The sequence below is a fragment of the Capsicum annuum genome, chromosome 11 (genome assembly GCF_002878395.1).
Source record: "Capsicum annuum cultivar UCD-10X-F1 chromosome 11, UCD10Xv1.1, whole genome shotgun sequence".
NCBI lineage: Eukaryota > Viridiplantae > Streptophyta > Magnoliopsida > Solanales > Solanaceae > Capsicum > Capsicum annuum.
The window spans coordinates 231,543,994-231,559,192 of NC_061121.1; the positions used below are offsets into that span (position 1 = coordinate 231,543,994).

At 35.9% G+C, this 15,199-nt stretch overlaps 2 protein-coding genes across 3 annotated transcripts in view; one reads left to right on the top strand and one right to left on the bottom strand.

Annotated features, from left to right (window-relative positions):
- LOC107847912 (aspartic proteinase 36) overlaps positions 1-4,452 on the top strand; it is a 47,458-nt gene extending 43,006 nt beyond the window's left edge. The window contains exons 3-10 of the mRNA XM_016692512.2: positions 748-995; positions 1,092-1,319; positions 2,437-2,599; positions 2,701-2,774; positions 2,882-2,978; positions 3,129-3,195; positions 3,645-3,716; positions 3,820-4,452. Of these exons, the coding sequence (XP_016547998.2) occupies positions 748-995; positions 1,092-1,319; positions 2,437-2,599; positions 2,701-2,774; positions 2,882-2,978; positions 3,129-3,195; positions 3,645-3,716; positions 3,820-3,950 (1,080 nt within the window). The 3' untranslated portion in view covers positions 3,951-4,452. The remainder of the gene's footprint in view (positions 1-747; positions 996-1,091; positions 1,320-2,436; positions 2,600-2,700; positions 2,775-2,881; positions 2,979-3,128; positions 3,196-3,644; positions 3,717-3,819) is intronic.
- Positions 4,453-4,594: 142 nt separating this feature from the next.
- Positions 4,595-14,034, bottom strand: LOC107847913 (uncharacterized RNA-binding protein C1827.05c). 2 transcript variants are annotated; one of them, XM_016692513.2, is made up of 9 exons: positions 13,984-14,034; positions 11,433-11,543; positions 9,367-9,481; positions 9,196-9,251; positions 7,311-7,358; positions 7,105-7,202; positions 5,949-6,018; positions 5,638-5,748; positions 4,595-4,940 (listed from the first exon to the last, which is right to left on the bottom strand). In XM_016692513.2, exons 2-9 carry the CDS (start codon positions 11,526-11,528, stop codon positions 4,893-4,895), a joined length of 642 nt encoding a protein of 213 aa, XP_016547999.2. In that variant the 5' UTR covers positions 11,529-11,543; positions 13,984-14,034; the 3' UTR covers positions 4,595-4,892. The 2 variants fall into 2 exon arrangements, with proteins under 2 accessions (XP_016547999.2, XP_047255863.1); XM_047399907.1 differs by lacking the exon at positions 13,984-14,034 and adding an exon at positions 13,667-13,724.
- Positions 14,035-15,199: the final 1,165 nt, after the last annotated feature.

A 15,199-nucleotide genomic window follows, 5' to 3' on the forward strand; every position in this document is an offset into this window, starting at 1 on the left:
ACCGCATTTCAAATTAGTGCAACAAATATTGAAATTGCTAACCAATACTATAAGAAAAGTTGGCTCAAGTTCCTCGTTTTCTTCAAAACTAAAAAGGCCATAAATTTTTACCTATGAAAGAAGAAAAGGAAAGATGAAGCATTCGAAGCTGTTGTGGCCGGAGAGCAAGGCTGTCACGTCGATTGAAGTCGAAAAGGAACTCGAAGCCCAACTATTTGTAGTCGAATGTTGAAGTCGCCGAGGATTGAAATGAGAAATTTGCAGAACTGTTGGTTGGGAGAGAGTTGAGAGAAGCTGTTGAGAGACAGGTTGATTGAATTGAAGAGGGGAACTCGAAGCCCAACTATTTGTCATCGGAGGTAGAAGTCGTCGGGGGTTAAAGGGAGAAATTTTGCAGAACTGTTGGTTGGGAGAGAGTCGAGAGAAGCCGTCGAGAGAGAGGAGAGAATGGTTGATTTGGATTGAAGAGGGTGTTGGGTTGGGTTGATTTGTATTTTCAAAAAGATTAGAAAGTTTTGAAAATATTAATCAAATCCACAATTAACTTGATCAAGTTTCCTAATAATGTTTGATTCTATCTGTTGGTCAATGTCACCAATCCTTCATTCAAGACTTAAAAGACACCTTTCCTTCAATTTTCTCAGGAAAGTTGGTTAATACCAGAATTGGACTTAGCCTTTCAATCATTGTAATTCAGCTATAAAACTATCAGCATATTGTTTGATTAAATTTTGCTTTTCCTAACAGATTCAGTTGCAATTCTTTGATCCGTCAAGCTCGTCAACAGCTCGACTGATCTCGTGTTCAGACCAAAGATGTGCTCTTGGAGCACAATATTCTGACACAAATTGTTCTGCTACAAATCAATGTGAATACACATTGCAATACGATGATGGCAGTGAGACATCTGGCTACTACATAGCAGATGATATGCAGTATGATATAGTTGCTGGGAACTCTTCGAGCACAAACTCATCTGCTCGTGTTATGTTTGGGTGAGCTACAATTAATCTTTATAGTTTTAGATAGTGTATGCTACTTCAGCTACTTGTCATTGTCTAACCTTATTGTTGTTGGATTTTGCGACGCAGATGTAGCACATCACAGACGGGTGGCCTAGCGATGCTTGACAGCGCAACTGATGGGATCTTCGGACTTGGGCAGTATGGCGTGCCGGTAATCGCACAGCTTTCTGCCCAAGGAGTGATCCCGCATGTTTTCTCACATTGCTTGAGAGGAAGCAATGGTGGAGGTGGCATTTTGGTGTTTGGTCAAATTGTGGAGCCGACTTTGGTTTACACTCCACTTGTCCCTTCACAGTAAGTTATCTCTTTCTTGGCGAGCTTGTGTGACTTCATTTCATAGTTTTTGACCATGTTTCCAATTTTACTTTGCCAAAACTTCTTGCAACGCTATCTGATTTGCGCCAAATATTGGCATAGTAAAGGTACTTGGTATAAAAGTTTCAGAAAAATTCCATCTAAGATGACAGAAAAATAAGCAACGAAAGTTAACACAGTTGAAGTTTCTCTTTGATTTATTACTTTTTACCAGTTTGTCTGGCGGAAATACTAAAAGTCCCCTTAGTATAGAAGTACTTGTTTGTGTGTCTAGTGGAGTTTAATAAGCCATGTCAAATCTTGTAAGAACATATCAATAAAGATAAAATGGGGATGTAAAAATTAAATAATTGACGCCTGCAACCATACTGCAAAATTAGTAGCTCCAGCATGGACGCGCTGTATGATGAGTGCGATCAAAACCTGAGGACTCTCTCTGTTGTTTTGAAACAATCGAGCATTCCTTTCCGTCCAAACATAGTATACTGCTGCATCCATCATCATTTTCTGAAAATGCCGTCTCAGCTTTAAATAAAACTTCTTAGTGTTAGAATTTCTTCAACACTATATCCAGCTAGAGCAAAGTATTTTGTAGCCTTGAGGATCCTTTGGATGATCCATGAGGCCTGGTTGGGAACATCCATCATCAAGTCCCTATTCCCATAATAGGAGTGAATCCATTTAACCCATAACTTGTCTTTTTTGGTGTTCCATAAGATCTTGCTAATTGCAGCCTTATTCCATGTAGTCACATCTAAAATGTTCATGCCTCAAGCAGCGCTCGGATAGCATTCTCTATCCCAAGCAAGTAGCGATAGATCATGCAAATATCTGTTCCCGGGGAGCTGAAATATGCACTCCACGCCATTGATTAGTCTATATCCTTTGTTACTGTATGGACTCTTGAAATAATCAAGCTTCCAATAAAATGTGATCAGACGGTAATTTTTAATGTGTAAGCCTATACTAATACAGCTTTGATTTCCCCTTCTTTGCCCCACAGTAAATCTGGAACGTGGATAAATATCTTTCACCTTCCCCTGTGTTTTTTCATAAATATCCTTACTTATATGCACACACTTTTTTCTTTCTCCAGGCCGCAGTACATGGTGAATCTTGAGAGTATTGCTGTCAATGGACAGTCATTGGCAATCAGTCCTCAAGTATTTAAAACAACGGGAGACAGGGGAACCATGATTGATTCTGGAACGACTCTGGGATACCTTGCTGAAGAAGCTTATGATATTTTTGTTAATGCTGTAAGTTATATTATTCGACTGATCTTGTGATTTGCTTGCACTTGAGATTTATATTATTCATGATGTTCCCCTTATAACTCAAATCTTTTTTTCTCCCGCAGATCACTAAGGCTGTTTCACAGCATGTGCACCCTTTTGATGGCCTGACTAACCAGTGCTATCGAACCACCTCCAGGTTTTCTTAGAAAAATTGAACTTGGGAGCTTCCAGGCTCATTTCTTTTTGATGGTTTAGTTTAGTTTTGCACTGAAATTTTGACTGGTACTTTTTTTGTGTGTGCAGAGTTAATGATATATTTCCCATGGTGAGTTTGAACTTCGCTGGTGGTGCAGCAATGATATTAAGGGCTGAGGACTACCTTATATGGAAATACTCTCTTGTAAGTCAAATTTTCTTAAACTCGTGTATGTATTCTTAAGTTTACAGATGACTTCACACTGCAGCCAAAAGTTATTTAACTCTTTTAGCTCCCTCAATCTAGATTTTTGAAAGTAATCTGTAGCACTCAGTACAGTTTTTGCTTTTTTAGTATGCTGAAACTGTCTGGTGCATGGCCTTTCAGAAAATTCCAGGCCAAGGATTGACAATTTTAGGAGGTAATCTCTTTCAAGTTGAACGAGTGCACTCTTTTTTGTGTTTCCCTGCACCTCTATGTCTTGCTCGCTGAGTTACTGAGCTAAACCTGTTATTGAGATTCGTATATATCCTCTACTTTTAAAAGACTATCAAAGCAAAAACCTTAGATTCAGCCTGAATTGAACCTCCTGAATGATCTGATACGATGATGTCTTGCAGGGTTCTTCCTTGCTGAAAAAATAATAGGATTTCTCTCAGCCCACAAGTGAGTGATAGAAGCAGCTTCTACACACCTCATTACCCTTACTACTCCCTTTGCAATATTGCATAGCCCATTTTAGTTCTTGTGTCCACTCCAAATTAGCTCTAGTAACCCTCTGCCAGGATAATAATTTTTACCAAATACCTTCAGGTGTTCTATCGATTCATTACTGTGCTTGTCAATTCATATTTTCATATTTCTGTGCAGACATTGTTCTAGAGGACAAGATTGTTGTTTATGATCTGGCTAGACAACGGATTGGATGGGCCAGTTACAATTGTAAGTCATATAGTTATCCCTACGCTCTCTGGTAAATTAATGTATACCTTCAGTCAGTTGTCGTGTTAAGCTAAGCCATGTTCCTTATCTGTTTAAATATCAGGTTCTCAGGCCGTCAAGGTTTCAGCTACCACGAGCAACGCCTGTGTTGCCAGCATTAGTGTTTGGCACTTACTACTTGTTCTTGTAATAAACTATAGTGTTGCAGTTTCTAGGTGTTTTCTTTTACATTAGTAGCCTCTTAAGGCAATTTCCTAGTTCCACTTACTGTAGATTCATGTAGTGATTACTGCCTTTGTAAAGTAGATTCTGAACACTTGGGTATAACAATATTCTCCATAGTTGCATTTGATTTTGAATGAAAATTTTGTTAAACACTGCCAAATTATGTGTTCGGCTGATGTCAAAAGTATTTTTGTATTGTAGCGAAACTTTTGTCGGGTATTTCTTTTGATATAACTATTTAGTAAAATATTTCTCTTTTTATTTGTTTTGCAACTTATGGATCTTCTAGACCTCGGTCTACTGAGAATGTTACATGAAACGTTAGACGACATGCTAAGTTATTGCAAAGAGGGACTTCAGCCTCTGTTGTGAATGTAAAAAGGGGAACAAAATGATGTTTAGTGTCTTGCCTTTGAAGGGAAAAGAGCAAATATATTCCTCTTTAACTTTGCGATTTAGAGTTGATATATCTCCCCCATTAAAAAGCGAGTCATATATATTCTTGCAGTCTAGAAACTAGAGCACATTTGCCAATGAAAATGGGAGATAAAACATTGGGAACGGTGATTAGATAAGACATGACGCAATTTCAACTGACTAAAGACATGATCTTAAACACCAAGATATAAAGATCGAGAATAAGAACACTGTCATGATTTTGAGCTAATTATATATAATTTTTTTTCAACCAAAAAACAAGAAGAAAACCAAGTGCTTTACAGTAAATTTTGGACGATAGATTCATGGTATACAATCAATAGAAAATTGTCAAATTCTTCCTGTCTTCCCTAATAATCTACAATCATGTTTTCTCTGCTACATTTTCAAATCCATTGTTATTGATAGCAAACCAGCCAGCTTCAGCCGATCCTCAGTCACACAGCGCGTGCACATACTAATCTGCTTGTCGCCATAGATACTATTTTGTTCACTTATTATCCTTGTAAAGATCTAATCCGTGAACCTAATCTTCTTTGGTGCAGACTGAATTGCACCCACCTGCAAATCACAATTGTAGATGTTAATTCACTTTCATGCTCCTCTACTACCTCCTCGAGGTAGCGGTAAGGTCTGTGTAGATCTATCCTCTCCTCCCAGGCCCCGCTTTTCTACCTTCTTGATCCGGATGGATTCTCAAGCGATGTTTCAGTATACAACATACAGAATTGTCATGTACTGATTAACATGTCCGAAAACTTCCTCTTTTTAGTAACGGTTGTGCCTGTCCACAACTCAACTATTCATTAGGTACCAGATACCTCCCAACATGTCCAAAAAGTCCTTTTGGCTATCTAAATAACAGATTTCTCCATCACGATGCCTTCTACGCTGTGTTATATGCTTCTCTTGGAACTTTTTTTTTTTCCTCCTCGAGATTATACAAGAAAAATCCACAAATTTTATGGATTCTGTCTTCTAAATCTAATCCTAAACTCGGATATTCTGTAATTTTATGATAGGCTATGAGATTATTTGGATACGCATGTAAGATACTTGTTGATCATCCTTCTAATTGACATGTTAGGCAGTTATTTCCTTCCTAATACCATGATCAATACATTACTAATTTCTTAGGCAAAGGAAATCCTATTCAAGTAGTTGTCAATTAGCCAAAAGGTAGTTCCTGGACATGCATAAACAAGTAGAATTTGCATCACAAGATAGTGCAAAATGTAATAAAAGCATTTGCTCTTACCATTTCGGGGCACTCGTAATCAATCCCAGCAACCTTGATCCTCTTTCGCCTCTTCTTCTCACGTTTTAGAATTCCTTCAACCAACTTATTATGATCCTCCAATGTTCTTTCCTGTATATTATCAGCACTCGATAAGTTTCACAATTAAATAAGTTCAATTAGAGCTCATACAACAACAAACCATGTATCTCAAACTTTGCACAGTTATGTAAAAGCGAATGTGAGCTCATATAACTAAAAGCAGTGTAACTCATTTTTTTGCATAATCGTGCAACTATCTTGTATCACACACACACAAGATCAAACACTACCTTGTCGTGACGCTTCCTTTCAATTTTAACCCAATCTAACGGTTTGTACCAGCGGTTCACACCTTTCCACCTGGAGCAAATATACAAATTATAACCATACCAAAAAAAGAAGAAAAAAGATGAAAATACCAAATTGTCAATTCATGCAACTCCATGCTCGCAACAAGATTCATTCATGCAAATATCATCTTCATGGTCATTCCAAGTTAAGATTGATAAGGATGCTAAAATAATTCCTATGTATCAATTTGCATTCTTACATACATACAAGTTTGTTTACATAAGTTTGCAAATAAATTTCTTTACTGCACCACTTACATATGCATCAGATTATGCAATAACACCCACGATCATAATGCATGAAAATTTTGTAAGAAAATACCGTCATTTATACATAGCAAAGCATTATATGTAACATAATGGCTAATTCCACAGTGCAGAACTGGTACTGTGGAGCCACATGTCATCAGCACTCTTCAGAAAGGAGAACTCTCTAGATTCTAGTTTAAAAACACATCACTTTTTATACTTCATCCAGCCACAATATTGTTGGTTGTCATCAGGTCGCTTCTGAAGGTGGATATTTTATTTTATTTTTGTTGTATTCTTCAGCATTAAGAAATGCTTGCAACCTTCAAAAAATTACAGGGGCAATATGTCATACTTATAAAGAACCTTCGAAATCTACTAATTGACCTGCTTCATCTATACCCTCTTCTTTACACCAAAACTTTTACTCCCTCAAACATAACCCCCCACAGAACTTTTCTCCGTCTCCGTCTCTGTCTCTTGGTAAAAGTTATGTCTCACTTGGAATCTTAAACTAAAGCATTTGGTTTTAAGAAAAGATTATTAACCATCAGTTCAACCACCAATTCAGTAAGCTATTTCTCTCATTGCCATGTTTTTCCAAGCCATTATAGTCTCCAAAGCAAGTCAAGGACAGGAAGCAGATACAATTTAAAAAAAAGTGACAGTGTTAGAATGTCCAAACTAGTCTCTCACGATTGCCCACTCCGGAGAAAAGGAAAAAAAAAAGAATGAAAAGAAAAAAAAAGAGCTTTGAAGAACTCTTAAACTTAGGGACCCAAGAAATATGGAATTATAAGATAAATTTAATACAATAACAATTGGTTTAAAAAAATGAAACCCTTACAGTTTGGGATGAACATGCTCGGGAGTAATAAGACGAACTTGCAACAAGTGCTCAAATAATAGATAGTTATGCATGGTATCTGCAACCACTTTAGCAACCTGCAATTGTCCATAAATCAAAGATAAATATTAATGGAAAGAAAATGACCAGATGGATATTATAAAATGGGTGCATAACATAATAAATTATTCAGGAAGAGGAACAACCTCTGGGGACTCAAATTCTATGAAGCCAAAATGCTTTGATTTTCCTGTCTGTCACGAGGAAAGACACAAGAAAACAGAAGATAAGAAAAGTATGAAAAGATTACCGCATAGAGAGAGAGAGAGACAATAAGAAAGTACAAGTGTATTATGGACGTAGAAATTTGACGGATATATCTAACTGGAAGCCGTTAGCTCCAGAAACCAGAGTTTTAGAAATTAAGGACAGTCCTCAAGCTACAAGACCACAATTTTAAATACTTTGACGATGAATGTATCACAATCTTTACGGCAAAGAAAACTACCTACAAGTTCAAAGCAGCTGTTAACTTAACCGATGAACACAGCACAGCACAACACCCCATAACAAATGGGAAGGATATATCTGTTTTACTTTGGCGAAACGACCCGAGAGACCCTTTTACTTGTCCCGGATTGTCATATGGACCCCTACACTCCTGACTTTGCCAACTGAGCACTTAAACCCTTTGAAACTCAGTATTTTAAACCCTTTTTCATCCGGTCAATAGTGTGCGTGAGATACAACCAACTATACGTCAAGTTCCACGTCATTTTTTAGTGCCACTTAGGAAATAAATGCTAAAAATTAACTTAAACTCCAAAGCTTTATTTCATAATTAATTTTCTCTTTCTTCAACTCTTTTAATCTGCAGCCGATGTCAGTCCTTCTTTGACTTCACCTCTTTTTAGTTTATTCCTCTCATCTCCTTCGCTTCCTCTTTGTTTTTTTTGTCATTGTATTCTTCACTAGATTTTGGGATTGAGGAGAAGGTTTTTGGTTTACTATGTGTTGAATCATATTTGAAATTATTGCAGCGTCCCTAGTGCACCTGTTCAGTAAATATTCCATTTACAAACTCAAATCAATGTATGGCCTTTTCTTAAGCATTTTGATTTGTTGATTTCTTTCTTTCTTACCTTTTCCCCCCACTTTCATGCTTAAATTTTAGGTTAATTTTAAAAGTTGGTAGAGATTGTCTTGAAGAAATACAAAAAACAGAGTATAATGTAAATGAAAATGTGGGAACTTTTTTCAAATTTGGGTATTTCTTATTTTGTTATTCTTCATCTTCTACTTTGTGAATTTGAAATGAGAATCATGGCCTCCCATCCCCACCCCCCACCCCCAAAAAAATGGAATAAGCTCTATTAGTAAAGACCAAAAAGAAATTGGATAGAGAAATGGAAGAGAGAAGAAAAGTCAAGGAAAAAACTTCTTTTTGTTCCACTATAGAGAAATTTATTGCTGGTCCCTTTTTAAGGTCTCACGCTCCTTAAAGACGTGTGAGGACACGCACTATGGTCAAACATGCCACATAGGATGATCAGGGTCAAACATGTCACATAGGATGATCAGTTTAAAAAAGGGTTTAAGTTTTCAGTTGGCAAAGTCAGGAATGAAGGGTCCAGATGACACTCCGGGACAAGTAGAGGGGACTCCCAAGTCATTTCGCCTTGTACTTTAGAAAGAAGAAAATACATTGCAAGGCTACACAAGGCAAATGCAAAAAAGCTTTTTGTTGGAGAATGTGACTGGAAGTAGTTTACTTTGATAATCACATGCAGAATCAACTGCAGTGATTCTACAGCCACTTCAGCTCCACTGTCTATTATATGCTAAATTCTACAGTCACTCAGCTATCCTTTTTGTAAATACTACTATGACTAATCATAGATAGTAAAAATGTCGTAACTTTTAGGTACTTGAGTGAGCTCATTCTCCACCAGCTTGGGTCTCACTAAGTCTGAAGGTGTCAGATTGTGACACCAACCATATGAATGCAAGTAGGTCAAGAAGACAAAATCAGACAATGATACCAAACTACACTGAATAAATTAAGGATAAAAAATCAGTTGGAGTATTCACCTTTTTATTCCTTGCAAGTCTAAGCCTCTTAATTGTACCAAATTGCTTAAAGAAACCTAAAGACAACAGCAGCCAAAGATGGCACAACAACAGTTATTCAACTTTGGAATGCTACAAATAGATATAAAAGCTAAAAAGGCTAGGAGACGAAAAAACGTGAGAAATGCAAACCTTCCATTTCATTCTCATAAAATCCATGTGGAATCCTTCCAATATACAACACTCTGGCTTTACTTTCCTGTACTTCAGTATCTGGAAGTTTCCTTGCTGGCCCACCTTCCAATGGCTGTTACGTATAAGGAAAACAAAAGTAAGAAAACGCAAGCCATCACCAAAAAGGTCATTTTTTTCTTCTCTCTTATACAACAGAACTGCTGATTGACTACAGTAAAGATACCATTAGTTAATCACAGAAGACAAAGGAATGACATGGAATGTAGTTTTTATATGATCCAAACAACTCATACCCTTGTAGTTGTATGTGGAGAATAACTGCGCATGAACTGATACTCGTTGGCTGAAAATTACATGCCAACATTGCCGGATAAATTGACGCATGACCCATGATTAGTGTCTAGTGACACTTAAGACCAGCTAATCTTTTTATACCAATTAATGCAACATAGTTTGACTCGACATGGAGTCTAAGAAAGAAAGTAGGGTATTCGAATTTTATGGTTTTTAACTTTTAACTTATAAACATGCTATAACATTTGTGTGGCTATAAGACTTTTGATACTTGTGATCTTAAAAAAATGGCATAAAATTTGTGAGACTATATAAGCTTCTCGTTAAGGGAAAAATGAGAAGCTTAAAGTTAATTTATTTTCAAATATAGAATGTCATTCTTTTTTATGACCTAATAAATAAATAGCATCAACATAAATTGGAACTAAGAGATTACTAAATTTGAATTAATATCTGTTAAAAGTTGATTATCCAGTCCTATTCAAAAGTAAGATTTACGTCATTTAAAAGATGTTTTGTTATCTATTATTATCTCCAATTTTTTCTTATATCTGGAATCTCTCATGAGCGTTGAGACCAAATTTCCCATAAAATTACTCTTGCAAAAGAACATTTCAAGTACTCCACGACATCTCTTTTCTAATAATGGTGGTGTCCTGCCATCTTGCGCCAAGTACTCCACCATATTTGTAAGGCATAATACATAAATATGACCCTAAACTTGACACCAAATTATAACATTGACCTTAAACTTTGATAGTACACAAGTAGGCCCTTTAACTATACAAAACCTGAACAAGTAAACACTCCAATCCTACGTGGCAAAATGCGTGTGTACACTAAAAAACTGAGCGCGTCGGAGTTAGAATTGAAGGGTTTTTTTGTTCATATTTTGTATAGTTAAAAGGCCTACTTGTGCACTGGCAAAGTTAAAGGGCATAGTTATAATGTATCTTTTTTATTAGGTGGCAGCATCTAAGTGGATGACTAATCCACGTAGGCACAAGTGAGGTTCACGTGTGTAGGTTGCAAAATCGGAGTGTTTATTTGTTCAGGTTTTGTATAGTTAAAGGGCCTACTTGTGCACTGTCAAAGTTTAAGGTCAATGTTATAATTTGGTGTCAAGTTTAAGGTCATATTTATGTATTATACCTATTTGTAACTATATCTTTTTGTCTATATCATGAAGCACTATTACAGATCTGGAAAAAATTCTTTTACAGATGTTCTAAAGTCAAAACTCTATCTCAATTGTACGATAAAAGAGTACATACTTCGTAAGGATTTAATATGCATAAAGTATACCACTAGATTTGACCTATAAGTATAATTAAGAATGGTGGCTAGTTTCATCAAATTCTGGGAATCTAGTAGCCAACATTTACTCCTTTTATATTCTTCAAGTTCCCTTTCCTGTCCCACATAACAAAGATCTTTTAACGACTCTCCCAACAACCAAATAGATCCTAAGAGTTTTCAATCATCACAGTACTCATTAGTCAGTTCAACCATATAAACCAAAAAGATAAATTAACATGTATCATGAAGGAAACTAAAAACAACAACAAACGGCAAACCTAGTCTTATCCCGTAAGTGGCGTTTTGGAGGGTGAAGTGTATGCAAACATTACCCAGGTTGTTTCCTTAGGCCCTCAACTCGAAGAGGGAAAGTAAGAAACTAAAAAACATGAAAGACAAAATTGTTCTCAGTGTTGCTTTCGTTCAAAAACTTGGAGGAGCATTACTAACTTAAATATGCCATAACATACCAGAAAGTCAGCAGCTTTATCTTTAGAAGCAGAGAATTCGCTAGCACCCTTCTTCAACTTCTTAGTTATGCTTTTCTTCCTCCCTTTAGCACCCATCTCTGTCAAAATAATCTTGGTAGACACAAAACAAAACTCATTACTTACAAGGAACATATGACCATTTTGGACCCATTTATCACATGGGTACCAAGTAAAAACTGCTAAATAACCAGTAAAACTACTGAAAAAAATGAAACAAAGAGCCACTATTATTCACACATAGACAAAAAAATTGCAAATTTTGCGCAGATAAAAATCACTGGTTGCCTAAAAATGTCATTCATTCCAATATTCGAACCTATTTATCAAATGGTAGAGAGTAAAACTTCAAAATAACACGTAAAAATCTTAAACAACTACGAAAACGAGCCACTATTTTTAGCCGAGGGTCTATTGGAAACAGTTTCTCTATCTCCCAAGATAGGGTTAAGCGATGTGTGCACACTCTACCCTCCCAGAACCAACTCATGGGATTACACTGGGCATGTTGTTGTTGGAAAAAGGGCAAATTCTATCTAGATATAAAATCCTTGGTTGGCCTAAAAATCTCATTAGTTTCATTAGAAATACTACCAACCACAAAATTTGGACCTATTTATCAAATGGCTAGCCCGTAAAAAAAGCAAATTAACATGTAAAAATCTTAAACAGCTATGAAAAAAGAGCCACTATTTCCTTGAGGCGAGGGCCTATTAGAAATAACCTCTTTATTACCTAGGTGGGGGAGAGGTCTGTGCACACTCTACCCTCCCAGACCCCACTTGCGGGACTACATTGGTTATGTTGCTGTTGGGAAAAGACTACTATTCACGCAGGTATCTAGGAAAAAATGCAAATTCTATGCAGATTAAAAATCCTTGGTCGGCCTAAAATATAATCAGTTTCGTTACGAATACAACCAATCACAAAATTGGACCTATTTATCAAATGGCCGGATAGAGAGTAAAACTTCAAATTAACATGTAAAAATCTTAAACAAAACTTAAATTAAAATATAAAAATCTTAAACTATGAAAAAAGAGCTACTACTATTCACCCAGGTAGTCGGGGAAATGCAAATTTTAACTAGATTAAAAAAAAATCGTTGGTCTACCTAAAAATCTCATTAGTTTCATTACAAGTACTACTGCATCACAAATTTGGACATATTTATCAAATGAGTAGTGAGTAAAACTTCAACTTAACATGTACAAATCTTAAACAACTACAAGAAAAGAGTCAGTATTATTCACGCAGGTAGTCAGAAAAACCAATTCTACCCAGATAAAAATCCTTGATCGACCTAAAAGTCTCATTAGTTTCATCTGAAATACTACCAATCAATTTGGACCTACTTATCACATCGGTAAAGTGGGCAAGTCAGTTCACTAAAGCTCCCGCTATGCGCCTAAGTTGCGGGGACTCTTCATTTTTTATGCAGCACCTGTGTCAGATTCTTCAAAAATACACTAATTTTAGCAAATCCGACACGCACCCATTGACATTTTTGACGAGTACGAGCAACATAGCTATGCGTAGGGTCTAGGAAAGGGCCCGACCAAAGGGATCTATTCTACGCAGCCTTACCTTGCATTCCAAGGCTTGAACCCGTGACCTCCCGGTCACATGGCAGCAACTTTACCAGTTACTCCAAGACTCCCCTTCAAATTGGTAGTCGATAAAAATTGCAAATTAACATGTGAAAATCTTAAACAACTATGAAAAAAACATCCACTATTTCTCTACTCTACTACTCTATCTTCCCAAACCACACTTGTGTGACTATACTGGATATGTTATTGTCGATAAACTAGCCACTATTATTCACATATGTATCTAGAAAAATGCATCTTCTACCTAGACAAAAATCCTTGGTCCACCTAAAATTGCAAATTAACATGTGAAAATCTTAAACAACTATGAAAAAAACATCCGCTATTTCTTGGTCTACGTACACTCTACTCTATCTTCCCAAACCACACTTGCGCAACTACACTAGATATGTTATCGTCGAGAAACTAGCCACTATTATTCACATAGGTAGCTAGAAAAATGCATCTTCTACCTAGATAAAAAATCCTTGGTCCACCTAAAAATCTCATTAACTTCATTAAAAGTACTACCAATCACAAATATAAACCTATATATCACATTTTTAGCTAGTAAAACTTCAAATTAACATGTAAATATCTTAAAACAACTAAAAAAAAAAACACCATTATTCACATATGTAGCCAGAAAAAGGCAAATTCTATCCAGACAAAAATTCTTGGTCAACCTAAAACTCTCATTAGTTTTGTTATAAATAATATTAATCACAAATTTGTACACATCTATCACATGGATAGTAGTAATACTTCAAATTAACATGTAAAAATCTTAAAACAACAGTAAATATTACTCACATTAATAAAAAAAAAAAAAAAACAGAAGAATGAAATTTAAATTTAATTAATTAGAAAAATAGATTACAGCTAAAATTTTATTTATGCATTATTATAATTAGAGAGAAGTATGGAGAAAACTAATTTACCAAAATTAAGAAGCTGGAGGAGGAGGAATAATGACCTATGTTGTTGAGTATTTGTGTGGATTTAGAAAAGTTGGATATGGGCTTTTTGAAATTTGGAGTCAATTGGGCTTAGGTGAAAATTGGGCTTGTTATGTAGAATAAATTTGGAGTCCATTGGGCTTGCTGAAAATTGGGCTGGTTAAATATGATATAGAATAAATTTTGGAATTCATTGGGCTTAGGTGAAAATTGAGCTTGTTAAATGTTGATACAGAACAAATTGGAGTCCATTGGGCTTAGGTGAGAATTGGGCTTGTTAAATGTGATACAGAATATATTTGGAGTCCATTGGACTTAGGTGAAAATTGGGCTTGTTATATGTGATGTAAAACAAATTTGGAGTCCATTGAAGTTAGGTGAAAATCGGGCTTGTTATATGTGATGTAAAACAAATTTGGAGTCCATTGAAGTTAGGTGAAAATCGGGCTTGTTAAATGTGATACAGAGCAAATTTGGAGTCCATTGGGCTCAGGTGAAAATTTGGGCTTGTTAAACGTGATATATATAGAACAAATTTGGAGTCCATTGGGCTTGTTAAATGTGATGCAGACTGAATTTGGAGTCCATTGGGCTTAGGTGAAAATTGGGCTTGTTAAACGTGATATGGAACAAATATGGAGTCCATTGGGCTTAGGTGACATTGGGCTTGTTAAATGTGATACAGAACAAATTTGGAGTCCACTGGGCTTAGGTGAAAATTGGGCTTCTTAAAGTGATGTAGAACAAATTTGGATTTCATTGGGCTTAGATGAAAATTGGGCTTGTTATATGTGATATAGAACAAATTTGGAGTCCACTGGGCTTAGGTGAAAATTGGGCTTCTTAAAGTGATGTAGAACAAATTTGGAGTTCATTGGGCTTAGATGAAAATTGGGCTTCTTATATGTGACATGGAACAAATTTGGAGTCCATTGGGCTTAAGTGAAAATAGGGCTAGTTAAATGTGATATATGGTTCAGTATTTCTTGAATGGTAGATATGCCTGTTTGGCCATGGAAATTGTGAAATTTGAAAAAGAAAAAAAAAAAACCCAAGCATACACCTTAACTTATCATATTTATACAAATCTCCACACTTACAAAATAATTAAAAACTTTTTAAACTAATTATGTATATTTATTTGATGTATCGGGAGCTAATTATATATCTTGACAGACCTAGAATCAGAAAAATATAT